Raw genomic sequence first — 18,282 nt, 5'->3', positions numbered from 1 at the left:
CGATTTTGTGATTTCATCACTATTTCGCAACCAGAGAAAAGCAGTCACAGCCACTTAATTTATGCAAAATATATATGCCCATAGATGTCTCATGTACCTATTGAGACACACATGTAGGAAAATAGGGTATTTGCTTAGAAACTAAATTTCAAATAATAAGACGTTTTCACGGTTTGTTTTTATTTATTGATACAGATAACAGAAGGCGACATTACTTACAAAAGAAGTGGACAAAGAAAAAGAAATCCTGATGTTAGTATCATAAACAACGCGTTAATATATTTTTGTTTATTTCTATTAAATTTAAAGTCATTTATTGATTCATTCATTTCAAGTGAATGGTATTTAACTAGATGGCGCTAAAATCAATACTTGAAAATTTATATCTGTGTTGGAGAGAGAAGTGAAAAATATGTTTTTTTAGATATTACTTTCAATAATATTAAGATTGTAGAGTATGTAACTTCTTCGGTTTGAATTCTCGGACAAAACGTCGAGAGCATATTTACTATACTTAGCCTTTAATTTGTTTCTTTTCTTTTGTAGTTAAACTTCATGGTTTGTAGAGTAAGTAGAACATAGAATTTAGTTTAGTAGTCCCATCTTTGTGTTTCTTATGAACATAACTTGGGATTGCTTATAATAAGACCACGTTTTATTAACTAACGGGTTAAATTATTAGAAACTACATGTAAGACACTTTTTAACTATTCAAACAAGGTTGTACGTTATTAACTTATATTTATTTCTGAGAACGAGTATTGATTGTTTACACAATCCTAATGAACTTTATTTTTCATTTCATGTCGAATGTTTTTTGAATAGGTTTTTTAATGTCGTTATATCCTTTTCTAAACTAGTAAAAGTACTGTTTATCTTGTATGCTGTATGTATTAAAATCATAACTAATTTTATGTAACAATTATTAACCAGAGGAAATATATATAGCTGGTAATACCTACCACCCATTCTAAAGGATTGACTTTTAACTTATAATGTATTCATGGCTTAAAATGCAGGAAAATATTTTATGGCATAATATATAATTGATTACATCTTTCTGAATCTGAAAGTTAGAGTTTTACCATGGAGGGTAATCTATGCCTCTTAACTAGTCCGAAACAACTTTCTTTGTACAGTTTAGTTAATGATCAGAAACTGTTTTAAAAAATTTGATATTGACCATTTTATTTCCAGTAGAATTAATCATTAGAATCTTTTCAAAGGCTCAGTACATATATATACATACATGTGTGTGTGTATATGTATGTTACAATGAAAGCCTGTGAATTTAACATCTTGCACTTACAATGTTATTGAAAACTTGCAATGCATCAGACATTTTACACAGTAGAAAATACATTACTAACATAGTCAATATAGAATGTAATTAACCTTATTAATCATCAGTATATACATACACACATAAATAAAACCTTAAAACTGGTCAAATTATTACCTAAAATGAAATGTTGACCTTTAGCTATTTTAAGTTAATTTTTAGCCTCAGTTTTATCTTAAAACTTTATTACAGTAGTTTAATAGAGAACTCTTTATATTGTTAATGAATACATTTACTCATTGAATTAGAATCTAAAGGCAGAAACTTATTATAGTTACATAATACACCATGAAACAACCATCTGCTACTTAATCAGTCTCAAGTTTCCAAACTTGTACAGAGTTCATCATCAGGCAAATCATTGTTACAGATAACCAGTTATTTTAAAATGGAAATGATAAGTACAGACATCTATAACATTAAAAGTAATTCTGTAGAACTGTTAATTTCATTTAATGCTTAACTGTAGTTCATCATTAGTTTCAGCAATAACTTCAAAATAATTTGGATTTGTCAGTTTATCATCTTCACTTAATATGTGTGAATATTTGACTATTTTCACATTTTTAATTCAACATGTTATTTCTGGATTCTTATTTTTAAACTGTAAAATCTGCTTCTACATTTTATTTGATAAGTCATTTCATAATTTGGCAGTTGTGATATTTTAACATTAACTGAACTTGTCCATACATGTTTTGAACAATTTAAGTTCTTTTCATTTCAAAACAGTGTTGCTATAGAAGGCAAAAACATCAACACAATGTTTATTAACTGTAGTGCAAGCTAATTTTTTATCAAGAACTTTTTACTGTTATTAATTTTTCTTTCTTTTTTTCACTGAACTGATAAAGGTATTATTTGTCTTCTGTGATCTAGTTGCTAATAACCTAACCAAATATGTCTTATGTAACTCAGGAATAAAACAATCACAGTTAAAATATAAACCTGTAAAGCCTTTTTTTTGTTATGACTGTAAATCACTATTTCTAGATATATCACTGAAAATAAAAATGGGATTTTTTAAGAGAGAAAAACATCTTAAAAAACTTGCAGAATTATGTTTAAATTAGTAATGTTTCATTTTTTTCATTAAAATAAAAATGAGTGACCAATAATGTGTTGGTGAAGTATCACCTTTGCAGTCAAATTTATAATTTTTCATACAAGTAAGCCCATAAATGAAATATTAAAAACAAATATGATGAATGATAGTTAAATTTTTGTAGGTGAACTAAAACTAAAGGTTTCTTAACACTGAAAATATCTATCTGATAAGTACATACTTTTATTTACATAACAGCATCTCTCATTGCTCTACTCTATGTGCAAACTCTTTTCACTGGCAACTTGCCTTGAAACTTCCACCTACACCATATCCAACATGGTTATATTCCATTTATGGATACTTTCTGTGATGGGCCAAACTGAGTGGGATGAAAATGATACCACATATGTGGATAGTAAAGATTTCCTTGCAAAGGACTGGTCAAGAGCCACATATGAAGATGGAGTGTGGTAAGTGCAGAATGAAAAACCAGCAATGGAGTTTGATGGAGGAGGCAGAAAGGTGAAAGGGGAAGAGGTAATGAGAGTGTTGATTGGAGGAGGGTGATAATCAGGACTGTGCCAACCAGAAAGATGCTATCAAAAATATTCAACATGGAATACAGTGAATAGATATCTGCTGCATAGGAGAAGGACTGGTGGGTCGGCATACAGATACAGGTTGGTCCATCCTTGAGAACATCTAGAGCTAAAGCCAAGGTATGAGGTACCTGTGATAACAGCATTGATAATTTAATGTTGTGATCAGTTACAAAAACATTCAAATAAGGAGTACTCAACCACTAAAAAAACTAAGGGTCTAGGTACCACTCCATAATAATCCACAACCAGACTGAAAGCACCAGGAATATAATACACAGTGAGGAGTGTGTAAAAACAAGGTATTGTGATGAAGAAGTCACGTGTAAAAGGGAATGAGAAGGGTCTTATGTGACAGGGAATGCAGACAAAAAGTTAACATATTTGTGAAATCCAGTCCAAAATTGCTGACTGAGGCCTGGCATCTTCCACAGGTGACACACAGATTACATGGCATAGAGGGGGGGGGAGCTCTCTAAAGTCTTCATCATGAAAATCAGACTCTTCCAAAAAGAAAGATCTTGTCCAAGATGAATAGAAGCTGGCTGTATCATATAGTGTTGAAGCTATTGTCAAACTGAAGCCAGGACCTCTTCAGCTGAACAAGTGGAATCTGAAGCCTGAGAAATGACAAATAGTGGTCATGACAGTAACATTTACAACATGGTTTTATTTTTCATCTATTGTTATTGACTCCACTGCTGATTTTTACCTTAGAAGAATCAAAAATGTGATTGTTTCTAAATGTTTTTTGTTTTTTTTTTAATTAATTTTTCATACATCATGTGATGGTGCCATATAAACCTGATGAAACATTTACAACATAGAACTTATAACACTTGTGGGAATAATAATATAAACAACCATTTCTAGGTGTATTGACTAAAAATGATGGTGAAATTTTTAAATGTGAAACACACAAATCAAGACTTATAGCTTTATATTTTATCTATAGCAGCTTTATTCCTGAGATTAGAATAGGTAGAACACAGCATTATTAGCTTTTCTTAAGGACAAAAATACAAACAGGACTTGAATCCTGGTGATACTACAAAATATTTCTTACTTCTAAGATCTGGGTGTTATCAGAGTGACAGTCCATCATTTAATGGGTGCTGCAAACTATCCTCTCTCTGGACAGTAGCACAAAGTAGGGATTGCAGTTGTTTAAACATAAATAAAAAAAAAGTACCAATTCAAATATATCTAAAGGAAAATTGTGTTCTTTGATAGATTGTTTAGGCAGTATATTCATGAAGAAACTTTGTTGAATAGATGGCAGTTGTATTGAGGATGATGCTTCAAAAGCCCTGCCTGAAGATGAAAGACTTTCAAAATATCACTCTGTATACTTTAACTCCTACAACATGAAATTGCTGTCCATTGAATTAAGTTTCAGAATTCTTGCTATTGAAAAGACAATGTTTAACACTCAAAAACATTTTTAACTTTGCTATTTGAAGAGAACTAACCAGTTTAGTTTGTTTCCTGATGAAGAATGTAATTTCTGTCATGGAAAAAGAAATGACTTAAATGTGAATAAATGTTTCTTTCAGATAGAACATGATGTGGGCCAGCAGAAGTGTGAATATTTGTTTCTCCACATAAAGAAATTAGGTAACCCAAGTGATGTCTCTTTTTAAGGCTCGTGATTGGTGGAGAGTATCATGTGGTTCAGAAGAAGGTTTTGACAAAGGTTGCTTATGTGTTGCAAATATTGACAATAGTAAAGATGGAGCAGGTGAGAATCAAGAAATGATGAATAGTTTGGAAGGTTTTGTATTCAACATTTTTAGAATCTTGATATATATTTCTTTAATTTTCTTGTATACTAGACTTCAATTATTTAATATCAAAAACCATATCAAAGAATTACTTTGATCTGGCTTATACATATTTTTGACAGGTAGTGAATTACCTGCAGGTAGTTGTGTGTATATTTTGACAGGTAGTGAATTACTTAGAAGTAGTTGTTTCTTATGACACATGACCTTATTTCTTGTAACAACTTAAAAACATGACCTTGTTTCTTACAACAGTGTAAAAAACATAACCATATTTCTTATAACAACATTAAACAATACAACCTTGTTTCTTATAACAACATAAAAGAACATAACTTTTTTTCTTATAACAACATAAAAAAACAACACAACCTTGTTTCTCATAGTAACAAAACAACAAAAACTTGTTTTTTTATAACAACATAAAAACAACAAAAAGCCATTTAAAGAAAGCATAATTTTTATTGTTGTGCAACTAGATGAGGTTACTGCTTGGTTAAACAAGGATTGATGTCAAAACTGCTAAACAAATTCTCCACAGAATCTTGTTGTCAATAGTAACTAATGTTGTTAAGCCATTTATTAGTTCTTTTAAGAATATTTAATGATTGTTTAAACTTCATCATGTGTTTGCTAGGCATGTTTATTGGATGACAAGCAGATCAAGTAACTCGTACTTAGCACCATGAATGATGCTATTCATGGTAAAATATACAACATCATCTGAAATTTTTTCATACCCAATGATATTAATCATGTTTAGTAACAAATGTCTATCTGATAAACTAAACTAAGCATAAAGTATACATTGAAAATGAAGCATGCTGTATTGTGACTTATTAGATAAGATCATTGTTGGAAGCCATGGAGGAGCCTTGAGAGTGTATAGTCCTCATCCATTAAGACAAGAAGATGGTTCTTTAAGTGGTTTTAGGCCAGATGAACTTCTGTTAGAAAGTCAGCTCCATTTCCCCATCCTCCAAGTGGCAAGTGGTTGTTTTGTGTCGTAAGTTCTACTTCTGGTTTTTCTCTCTGTTTATTTTAAATGTGATCAGTATACACATAGAGATTTTAAATAAATGTCTTTAATTCACTGTGTCTTTAAGAATATATAAGATGAAGACAAATTATAACAAGAACTTGTTTATCCCTTCAGGTCATCTAGTCAGCTTCACCTAGCAGTTTTACACCCCAGGAAGCTATCTGTATACACCATATCAGGTTTGTTTAGAGATGTCAAGAGTACATGTTAAAGCTGGCTTTTAGTTGAGATTTCCAGCAACTAAAGGGAATGCTTATTTGGATGAATAAAAGTTTTGATTGTTGAATTGTAGGATATGTGCTCATGGATAATTCTTTCTAGTAGTCAAGTATTAATTAAAAAAAACACATTAACATAAAGTTGCATCTTTAGTGGTTTGGCAGCTCTGAACTGTGCCACCTATAAGTAATAAGAGAACAGTGATTGCATAAAGACTTCTAATTGTCCAATTGCTTTTAAGTGCACTGGCTACATGTGGTAATAGAAACATTCATTTTGAAGGATAAAAACTTCTAGATTTTAAACAGTATTTAAACAACAACATCTGTGTGAATTAGCAAATGTATTCAACTTACAAAGGTAAAACCTTTTACTTCTTCCTTCACATACTTTTCATTTCTCTCTCTCCATTTGTAAGGTAAGCCTTTTTATGTAGCTGTTATTATATAAAATAGTTTTTCTTCACAAATTCCTATTCCTCTCTCTCTATCTCTTGACATATAGGCTCTTTTATGACTATTTTTTCATGTAAGAAAACTTATATTTCTGAATAAACTCTTTATGCCTCCCTCTTTTGAACTTAGAAACTTCTTTAAGTGTTTAATAGCTATTATTATTTAAGAGAACTTTTGTGTTTTGTTTCATAAGCTACTTTTCCTTTCTCTCTCCTTACAGGCCTGTTTAAAACTGCTATTATTTAAGATTAGTTGGCCTAAATGTTAGAAACAAAGATTTCAATACTTATGGTGGAAACAACACAAACAGTCCATTGTGTAGCTTTGTGCTTAACTTCAAACAAACAAATATAAGATAACTTCTGTGAATTTATTTCACAAACTACTTTTCCCTCTCTTTGTACTAAAAGGCCTTTTTGTACTACTGGTAGTAATTTAAACAACTGATGTTTAGATATGATGTATTTATATATATAATAAACAAGATTTTTAACTACAGGTTTAAGTAGTAACATCACACACATATATAATTACTATATTCTGAAAACACAAGTGTCATATAGTATTAATTTGTTTTATTCCTTTTCCAGTTATTAATGGTGCAGTGGATCATGGTACCCACTATTATTTATCATTGACTTATGAACATAATCTGCAACGAAGTGCTTACTGCATGGCCACAGGGCACTTTGGAGGTGTGAAAGGTAACCATTAGGTTTTACATACTGTTTAGAAGAATGTCTCCATTAATAATTGTTGGTCTCCATAATGTGGCTCAGGTTTTAATTATTGTTTAGAGGAAGGTTTCACTAATTATAGCTGGTCACCATAATGTAGCTCAGGTTTTAATTATTGTTTAGAGGAAGGTTTCACTAATTATAGCTGGTCACCGTAATGTAGCTCAGGTATAAATATTGTTAAAAATTTTGTTATAAGACAGATGTATTTTGCTTCAGAAAAATGCCAGCAAAGTAAAATAGTAGGGCTAAAATTGCTGACTGTTTGTAGTTATTAACTTTTTTGAAGTTTGATACAATAAAGGAAAATGATGAGTAACTGACATAAGGTCATTAAAAGAATATGATTTATTTATTAATATTTGTTACATTTCTAACTTACTGAATGGTCCAAAACTTAAGTTTTATTGTATTACAAACTCAAGTATTTAAGGAAGTAAAGTAAACTGCTTAAGTTTGCTGTGAGGTATAGCTATCACTTTTAGATGAATGCATGATTGGAGGTGGCTGCAGAGAGGGTTGTTTCTAAATCAAATTCCTCAGTAAAGTAAGATTGAAAAAAAAATTGGAGAATAAGCTCATTGAATATGAGGACAACTAATCCTTTTGTTATTTTAAGATAAAGAAATGTGAAGTTTGAAAATTATTCTTGACAATTTTTTATGTTAACAGTAATTAAACAATAAGAAAGTAACTGTTATGAAAGCCAGACTTGGCTAAATGTTTAAAACATTAGTATTTCATCATTACAATATTGACTGGACAGTAATACTTGTGCAAACAGTCTATATACATATAAATACACGAGTAGGAACCTGAAGTGGTGAAGTGCATGTTCAGTTGTCATTGGTGTAGTATATTTCCTCTTGGGTTACAGGTACAGTTGTAGACTTAGTTCTAAAATCAGGGTTTTTATTTTCCATTGTCTAGTTTCTGTTAACACTAGAAAAATTATTAGGGTGTCTCATTGTTAACAGTGTCTTTTTGAATGTTGGTGAATCACCAATATGTAATTCCCACTTTCTGAGTTTTTTAAACATGCGTGCCATTTTTCCGCTGAAACGCAGATTTCTGCGGTTTTCAAACGGCCAACGATCACCCACGAAATTCGTGTAAATTCGAGGAGAAAATACGAGCGATTTGAGAGCCGGGTAGGTGGTTTTTGAGGATAAATCGTATTTTTTCAATATTTATTGCAGAAAAAAAAAATCTGACTGCCATCTTGGAGGCAGTCTTGTTTCGTCTCGTTGCAGGTCTCATGGTCTGGTATCGTGTGCATACCAGATGATAAAATATTCTCTACGCTCCAAAGAAACAACAGCGATTGAAATGCTTAAAAGGAAAGATGTTCATTTTGATCCTGTAGACAAGAGAATGTGTAAGGACATTAGATCAGCAGCTTCAAAGTATACCTCAAAGCTGAGGGAGAATCAGAAGAAAAGGGCAGAAAGGCTTGAGGCCTATGGTTCTGTGAAATCTGGCCCAGCCACCTTGGCTAAAGAAAAAGTCCAGAAAGCTGCAGAGGCACAGAGAGCTGCCCATTCAGAGAAGGAGAGAAAAAAAGCTCGGAAGAGAGCACTGGAAACCCTTATCTCGAAAAAGAGGAAAGTAGCCAAGATTGATTAAAGGAAATTAAGTGATTTGAAATTTGACTGTAATTTATGCAGCAGAGCAGAAGTTGATATCAGTGACTGAAAAATATTTTATTATTATCTGCAGCATACAGTGCCAGTGGTTTATTTTAAAGCATATCATTAATTTTATTTTGAAGCAATGTCAAAGCTTTCCTTGATTTGCTGTTTCAGTTTGTATTGTTAATTTGTGAAAGAATGGAAAATTCACTGACATTAAGGTACCAGTAGTATAATGACAAGATTGCATAGATGAACAATTTGAACTGTAGGTAGTCATGATTAGTCAAAAGAGTAATTTTATGTGATTTGAAAAAATAAATGGAAAATATGCAGCAGAGAAGTAGTTATTGGCAATGACTGTAAAACATTTAATTGGCAGCATACCAGTAGTTGATGATGATGATGTTATTGATAATAATGAAATGATTTGTATTTGAAATATTTACTGAGTTATTTTGGCTTTATTAACTCATATTACTAATATATTTTGATTTAGAAAAAAATTAAACTGAATAAATAGCAAATAAACAATCTTAAATTTCATTTATTTGCTTTTTATTTTATTTGTTAATTTTAGATATTTTGATATATCTTCTAAAAAATGAATGCAAATTAAAAGAATAAATCAATCTGCTAAAAACTGTAAATGAAAGTTATAGTTTTTATTAGTTTGATTTAGTCTTTTAATTTCCTTTTATTATTTTATATGATATATATTGTGTACTTTTCCAACATTGCAATGTCAAAAAACATTAAGAAATTATGTCCCAGATTGCACCAAATCACACCAAATAGCATCCATTTTTTTTAAATTTCCCGGGGGGCATGCCCCCGGACTCCCCTTATCAGGCTGCTGCGCCACGCTGTGGCACCAGGTTATATACCATTTCCTCTTTTTTTCATAAATGTCATTGGCATGCCTGTTTAAAGATTGAAAAAATCAAATAATTAAACACAGGTTTTAAAACATGCTATTGGCAAAACATTTCAAAAATGTTTTTACGCTCTGCAATATACATAGATGAAGGTGGAAGACTTTCAAAACGTCATCCTCTACACTTATGTTTTCACAACAGGCAGTTGCCATCTCTTCTACAATGTTTCATCAACATGCATACATTTTAATATTTCCTATAGTATAGTCCAGTCATGTAAGGCAGTTAAAACTGTAAAAGCAACATGTTTTATTTTGGGTATTTTTTTTATTTTTTTTTTTGCAGGAAAAGACTTCATGTGTGTGCAATCACTTGATGGAACTTTGACGTTTTTTGAACAAGAAAGTTTTGCTTTTAGCCGATTCCTTCCTGGCTTTCTTTTACCTGGCCCATTAACTTATGTCCCCAAGACTGACTCATTTGTGACTGTTTCTTCTAGTTTGAATTTGGAGAGCTACAGGTGAGGCTAACCAGTTCTGTTGCTATAAAATATTATGGCTGCTCATGAAGTTGATGGAACTGGCTTGAACTTAATATATCACATTACAGTTACTAGTAGACTTTAATGATGTCAAGCACGTGCATAATTACGCATCATCTATATATATGTACAAAACAATAAGTAGCAATTCATAAAAAATAATTTAGAAAGAAGTTTCCACTTAAATTTTTGGATTTTTTTCTTTTTCTAAAATGTCTTGATCATTTTGTGGTTTGAGTGAAAAATACTGAATAGTTAAACATTAGTCTGATTATTTCACTATGTATTTGTAAGGGAATTCACAAATGTGTGAAATCTGATTTTTAAAGAAGGCTGGGGTAAAAATGTATTTGTTCTTTGTTTAGTTGGTGTTTTTTATTTATTTTACTTTATTGCAGGAATTTGTTTCACAGATACTCGGTGGTTTTCACTGTTAGTGTTCTCGTTTTCTAGTCAAGTGGATTTTAGAGAATGTTGCATTTGCCATACATAAGTCAAAATTAAAGTTGGTTTTTGAAGAAACTTCTTTTCAGAGGTTCACCTCTGTCATAGATTTTGTACAAGGAGACACTGAAATATTTATACAGGTTCCAAGTTTTAGCAGTGGCTAAGGATGGAGAGACTAGTGATGAATCTCAGAACATGACAAAAGGGAAAAGAGTTGTAGTAAGTTGGTTGTCTCTTACTGTTAACTGATGTTCATATTAGTCAAGTTCAAGGAGTAAGAACCAATTTGTTTTATATATGCTATGTAGATGTTGATAAACATTTTTTGTGTACATTCAATATATTTTATGTCTATTCTATATTGGTGTAGGATAACATTTTCATATGTATAAGTAATACATGAAATGGCATTGCCTAAATGTAGGCTTGGGTTGACCTCAGATGCAAAAGATATGTGACTGGAACTTTTGAGTGGCTTGATTGGAAAACTTGAGAATGGGAATTTATTTTCTGAAAAATAAAACATAATGTAAAACTGTAAAAATACAAATAATACTTTATTTAACCATTTCCAGATTTTAATGACACACTCTAAGCTGCTGATTTGTAGGCTGTTTACATCAGTAGCTTATCTTACCAAAACCTTTTTTTTTTTTTTTGAGACATTTTTATTACTTTGTAACATGAGTATTGGTTAAACTGTTGCTTTTTTAATTTTATATTAGAAAATAGACTGTTTACTATTACTAGTGTATCATATTTCAACAGTGAGAAATATTCTGTCAAGTTTAATACCTAAACTGAATGTGTTAAACCAAATCTAATTATTACACATGTTCTTCCATACTTTTAGTAGCAGGCATTCCCTTAGTACAAAATAAGCCTAATAAGGGTATATTTTGAAAAGAAAAAAAAAACCTTAAGAAAGATTATAATGACAAGTTAAATTCTTTAACTAGATGTTTTCTACTGAAACTAAACTACATTTAAATAGATGTCTTGTTAAAGAAAATGACATTTAATTACAGTGGGGGAAAAAATAATTACATCACCCAACATTTTTCACATTTTTCTAATCCCTGTAAGTTTTTACAAGATTGTGCATTATGGAAGTATTATAACTAGTGCAACATTGTTTGGGGCATTGTGTGGTGCAAGTTGACTCCTAGTCATTCAAATACATGTATGCATCTTTATTAACAAACTAGCAATTAAAAGTGTATTTCAGCAGATGATCAACAAATATTTAGCAAATATGAAAATTTTCTCTGAGTAAGAAAACCTAGATTTAAAGATAATGTCATCTAGGTAATTGATTAAAAGTGGTAATGGGTCCTCTTTCTTGTTTTAACATTTGTTTGAGCCACTTTGATACTTTTTTATATCACCATGGCTTAGATTGAATGAGGGACTGAATATCGGCAAGGTTAAGTTTATGATGTCACACCCGGATTAAGGTTTCCTGTAGTTCCAAGGTGATACCCATTATCTTCTAGCACTTTTGAATAGTGTTGTTGCCTGGCCAACATAGTGACTTCATCTTCTGTATTTAAAGATAATCCGTCACCTTAAGTAAAATGTACATGTCTTTCAAATGCAAGTAGAGTGAAATTTCCTCTTTATATTATGTCTACGTCATAGAATGCATGAATATTACCATCCTATGGCATGGAACAAAGTCATTCTGAATAATGTACTGATCAACTCCTTCAAAATAATCCTGAATTTTTGGCTGTAGCCTATGACTTGAGGATCATGGTGAAATTAATCTACATAAAGAATAATTGACTAGATGTCTTCTGTTTTAAGAAGTCTTAAACTATTGTTAATCATGTAGCTTTGAAGTAGTATTTCTGTATGTAAAATAAAAGTAAAATGTTCATTGCAATGTCTTTAAGCATTAAACTGTATATGCAGACTTGAAGTAGCACCCTATGTGTATGGGCTTGAAATACATCCTGTATATAGAGTTGAAGTAGCACACCATGTGTACAGACTAGAAGTAGCACCCTATGTGTATGGGCTTGAAATACATCCTGTATATAGAGTTGAAGTAGCACAACATGTGTACAGACTAGAAGTAGCACCCTATGTGTATGGGCTTGAAATACATCCTGTATATAGAGTTGAAGTAGCACAACATGTACAGACTAGACACCCTGATGGGCTTGAATACATCCTGTATATAGAGTTGAAGTAGCACAACATGTGTACAGACTAGAAGTAGCACCCTATGTGTATGGGCTTGAAATACATCCTGTATATAGAGTTGAAGTAGCACAACATGTGTACAGACTTGAAGTAGTACACCCTGTGACCTGAAATATTACCCTGTGTGTATAGGTTGGTACTAGTACCCCGGGTGTATAGACTGATAGTATTACTCTGTGTATATAGTTTGGTACTAGTGCCCCATGTGTATATAGACTGGTATTAGTACCCTTTGTATATAAACTGGTACTAGTACTCTATGTGTGGATAGACTGGTAGTAGCATCCAGTGTGAGTAGACTGATAGTAAATACCTTATATATTTATGTATACCCTGACGGTAGTACCCTTTGTGTATGTGTGTTTTCTTATAGCAAAGCCACATCGGACTATCTGCTGAGTCCACCAAGGGGAATCAACCCTGTTGTATAAACTGGCATTGGAACCATGTGTATAAAAACTGGTGGTAATACCCTATGTGTATAGAGTAGTACTCTGTGTATATAGACTAGTAGGAGTATCCAATATGTATAGACTGGTATTAGTACCTTTGTATAGGTAGGAAGTAGTATCTTATGTGTATAAGCTGTTTTTGTTGTAGTTAAACACAATCTTATACAATGGGCTATCTGTGTTCAGCTCATCAAAGGTATTGAAATCCAGTTTCTTGCATTGCAAGTCCATATATATACAAATGTGCCTCTCAGGAGCTATTTAGACTGGATATAGTGTACCCCCTTTACATGTTCTTTACCAGAACTTGTTATGTTGATCCAGTGATAATGATGACTCGAATCTGGTGCAGGTAACTTGGTGATTTTATAGTGTGAGCTGGGCACAAATTAATTTTTATATGCTTGATTTTTTTCCCTAATAAAACCACCGTATGTATCATTATTCCCTGAAATAAACAAATCTAATTTCATCACTTTGGGAAGTTTTATGGTCTTGATGTAGTAAGTGTATTTGAAAAATATTGTTTATTACTGATGAGCACTTTACATCAAAGTGTATATGACATGGTCATTCTGTAATTAAATAAGTAATATTTAAGTTAAATAATGTCAACTAGACATGTTTATTCTGTAACTAGATGAGTAACCTTGAAGTTATGTGATGTCAACTTGGCATATTTATTCTATAATTAGATAAGTGATCTTGAAGTTTAATATGGTCAACTAGGAATGTTTATTCTATAATTATATGAGTAATCTTGATTTTTTTTTTCCAACAGGCTGACTGGTTGTTTAGTCTTGGAGAAGCAGCCCTGGATATTTTTGTTGCAGAGTTCAGTAATGCACCATCTACGATATTTGTCTTGGGTGAGGTCATAAAGAAATACTGTCATATGTTAACTTCAGTTTTTATAACCATGCAGTTATTTAAAGTTTGCAAAGCATTTCTGTTAAAATTGGCTTTCTTTATTTGTTTATACACTTATGTAAACGTTTTTGGAAGAAAATATTTGCAAGTATAAGTCGTGTGAGCAGTTTTAGAACAGTGATGTGTAGTTCAACAAATTTAGTTTGTCTACGTGTTTGTAAAGTATAATAATTAAAAGTGACCATATAACTTGCTTTTGCTAACACTTCTACTGGTAGCATTGTAGTAGCTTACTTTTGCTAACATTCCAAGTTTTAGGTTTGTATTAAGTGGCATTGTATGTGGGACCACATAATGGCTGCTCATGACAACCTAATTGGGCAGGTACTTTGTACAGCTTAGTTTGCCCATTGGGCAATTCTAATTTTTATGCAAAAGTAAACTTATTACAGGAAAATATGGGCCACGACAAACTTTTATACAAGTCAGAACTGAAAATCTCACAAGAATACATAGACCTTATACCAGCAGGTATATTTTGTTTTAATGTAGGCCTCGAACTGCCATTGTTCATAAAAAGAGAATCATGTAGGATTTTGGCATCTGAAGTAGTTCTGTGAACAACTTCTGGTAAAGTGCCATATGTTTAGAGTCTATAATTCTCTGCTTTTCTAGCAATGATGAATTGCTTCTTGGTATAAAGTAGCATATCAAATAAATGTTTATTTTCTAAAATGTGAGCTCCTTGTCATAAAATTGAAGTCAAAATTAATTCAGATATCTAAATGACACTTTTGAAATCGTTAGAATGGTAGTAAGTAAATATTAATTAATTTCACTTGAACATTTGTTTAGCAAATGACTCAGAATATTAATGTTTCATTTCAGGGTCAAAATACATGAATCATACAGCTCTGGTAGGTATAGCCTACATGCTGTTCACTATATGCAGTGTACATATCTCAAATTTCTTGCTGGGAATAATGTATATAACAAAATGTCAGTACTCGTGAATGGAAAACACATGGCTAATATAGATAATACTGTTTGTAGCACTGGAGAAACACATAATGGAAAATGTGATAAAAGATGTGATTATGTGAGGAATTTTGGTACTACATTATCTTATTTCCTTATTGTTTTCTCACAGTTAAGATTTCACTTGCTAGTTTAACTTATAAAAAATGAAGCTGTTTAACTCTGCTATAAATGGAACTGAAAACCTAATTAGCTAGTTGCTTCTGAGTGCTGGTTTTTCAAGTGAAAAGTATTGATAATAAATAGCATAGTCCTCACTGTTGATTTCTGAGGGCAAGCAGGCAGAATAATACAAGAAAAAGTCTGACATGAGTGTATCAACCTTCCTTGAAAAGTGGTCACTTTTGGCTCAGAGGTGATGAAGTTAGCTGACCTTAAGATATTAAAGGTATATTCATAATTTCATCCCATCTTGGTAATGAGGAAACAACTACTGATCTGAAACTGTTACTAGCAATGCAATGAAGTGGAAGTCATGGAGAACTGTTAAAGAAGATGCAGTGTTTTGTAGTTTTATAACAGAAAATCAAAGCAACATGAATTTTTTATCTTACTGAATTCTCAACTGATAGCAGTGTAAGAGAGGAAGAAGTGATATGTTTGTGTGATGAAAGATAATAAATTGAAAAATATTTTTCTAATTATGCAACTGCAGGAGAATGTTGATGCAGAGCATACAATTGGCACATTAAATTTAACCACAAGGAATAATAATGGGGGAGATGGGTAGAAGAATAGAAATCAAAACATATTGACATTGGTGTATTGGTGAACACTGGCTGTAGAAGTGGTGGTGTTGTGAAACTTGAAACAGATGATTTTCACTTAATTGGTTTCCACTAGTTTACACACAGATTAGATTTGGCTGAAAATATGCATTTCATGGGACAGCCATTGATGAAACTGTCACATCCCTCTTACTGGATTTTTAAAAGTTGTACCTTTACTTAGCATTGAGATGGAGTGGGTTACAAGATGAAGAAAAGGTATTGAAACTCCTGTATCCAACTAAAGCCACTGGCACATGATGGGTGGTCTATTATTACAAGTTGTGAACAGAACCTTTCCTGCCCTAGTTGTGCAATTAGGACGAATTATAATGCATTTAACTCACTAGTTACAATGCAGCCTAAAACAAAGGAGTTTCTCAAGATTTGAAATCTTTTAAATGTCTTCTACAACTGACCTTCCTACATTCATCATACAGAGTGCTCATAGAATGTTGCTTTTTTTTGCTGAAAAATGATGTTTCAATACAAATGTGGCTGTTAAAAGTATGTTCACTGAGGAACATTTTCAGGAAATAATTTTTTTCTTGAAAACAGTATTTGAAGAATTCAACAATGGGGCTACAAAGGAATGTCACTTGAAGTGAGGTATCCAACAGTAGCAAACAAGAACTGATGCTACCCAATCTCAACAGCAGATATTCCATGCACAAGTCAGATCACTCATATTCAGCTCCCCCCTCAGTCTGGGGACCTGCCAGAGAAGGTTCTGTTCTTTCAGTTTGCCTTTTCTGGGATCTAAACATCCACCCACATGTTTGTTGTGGGTGGTGACATGTGAAGGAAAGGAGAGGATCCTGGTGGTTGAGGGGTCCACACACCACTTTGGTCTTGAATTCAGGTAGACGGGCAACCTTGGGATGTCCCCCCCCCCTCCATGGTTAGTTGGCTGGTTCACTTGGGCTATGATTAACCAAGTACCAGTGTTGGATGTTCTTAATAGGTGTTGTAAACATTGTATCTGATGTTGGTGTTTGGGAATAGTGCTCATGAAAACCTGGAAGTGCTGCAGTGTCCTTGTTTGGCACTGTATTGTTCCCCTCGTAGGGCTCCATGAGCACCGAAACATTCTTTCTTTATTATGGATCCCCCTAATCAAATTTTAAAAAAATATACTGAAAAAACAGACCATTGGTAAATGATCACGTCTTGAAGATTCTGAACAACAATCTTCAACTTCTTCAACACCTATACCTCATTTTCTGATATTACACTCTATCAAACAAATCTTTAGGGCAAGTGTTGCCCTTTTTTTTTATTCAGAAGGGACAAGAGGGACTTGCTGGCTCTCCTAGGTCAGTGAAAAAGCTTCATTTTGATGACATATTGATGAAAGCATCAACTCCTAAACACAGTGAACTCCTCTTGAATTCAAAGGCCATTGGGGATATACCCATAAAGGTTACTCCCAATGCTACTTTGAATTCATCATGAGGAGTTATTGCTGAGAGGGGTTTGAAGAACATCCCCAAGTCAGAGATCCTTGCTAGTGCCTTCACCCCAGGAGTTCTTTCAGTGAGACGTATCTCCACTTGCAAAGATGGAATTATGATGCTGACCAATGTCCTCATTTTGACATTTACATCACCACGTCCATCTGCCACCATCAAGGTAGGTTATCTTAATTGCAAGGTAAGGCTATATATTCTGAACCCTCTCAGATGTATCCAGTACCAGCAGTTCAGTCGCTCACTCAAAGACATCATGTTATAGTTCCTTGATGCGTGCTCATTGCAGTGGCAAGGACCACAATGCTTGTGATTGTAAAATAGGCCCTCATTGCCTAAGTTGTAATGTCTCTCACCCATCTTACTTTCGTTCATGCCCTAGGAGGGTGGAAGTTAAAGATGTACAGTGTTTGAAAATGATTCACAACATTTCTAACTCTGAGGCACAAAAGTCACTGTCCACCACTCCATATCAGACATATGCTGTTGCGCTTTGTTCCACAGCTACAATGGGATTGTGAATGGATCTTGCTCTGCCTCCAAAAAAATCGTTCTCAAACCATGTGAAAAAGTATTTTGCTTTCCATGGTAAAGAATGTTGATGAATCAATGTCAACATCCATCTCTGTCCCTACCATTCCTTCCAGCAGATCCCTGGATCCACTTCCTTTGGTTTTGGGTACAGGTGCTTCCTCGGGTCCATCTTCTTCTCTGGTCCCCAAGATGCAAAACGATCATTCATTCATGCCCTC

General features: G+C 32.9%; 1 protein-coding gene across 1 annotated transcript in view; it reads left to right on the top strand.

Annotated features, from left to right (window-relative positions):
* Positions 1–359: 359 nt before the first annotated feature.
* Positions 360–18,282, top strand: part of LOC143235390 (protein PTHB1-like) — a 41,601-nt gene continuing 23,678 nt past the window's right edge. The window contains exons 1-8 of the mRNA XM_076473503.1: positions 360–456; positions 4,546–4,730; positions 5,617–5,779; positions 5,930–5,994; positions 7,080–7,193; positions 10,081–10,255; positions 10,864–10,942; positions 14,168–14,255. Coding sequence (XP_076329618.1) covers positions 4,619–4,730; positions 5,617–5,779; positions 5,930–5,994; positions 7,080–7,193; positions 10,081–10,255; positions 10,864–10,942; positions 14,168–14,255 — 796 coding nt within the window. The 5' untranslated portion in view covers positions 360–456; positions 4,546–4,618. The remainder of the gene's footprint in view (positions 457–4,545; positions 4,731–5,616; positions 5,780–5,929; positions 5,995–7,079; positions 7,194–10,080; positions 10,256–10,863; positions 10,943–14,167; positions 14,256–18,282) is intronic.

The sequence above is a fragment of the Tachypleus tridentatus genome, chromosome 12 (assembly GCF_004210375.1).
Source record: "Tachypleus tridentatus isolate NWPU-2018 chromosome 12, ASM421037v1, whole genome shotgun sequence".
NCBI lineage: Eukaryota > Metazoa > Arthropoda > Merostomata > Xiphosura > Limulidae > Tachypleus > Tachypleus tridentatus.
Note: the sequence above shows the minus strand (reverse complement) of the source record. Positions and strands in the feature narration are given on the sequence as shown.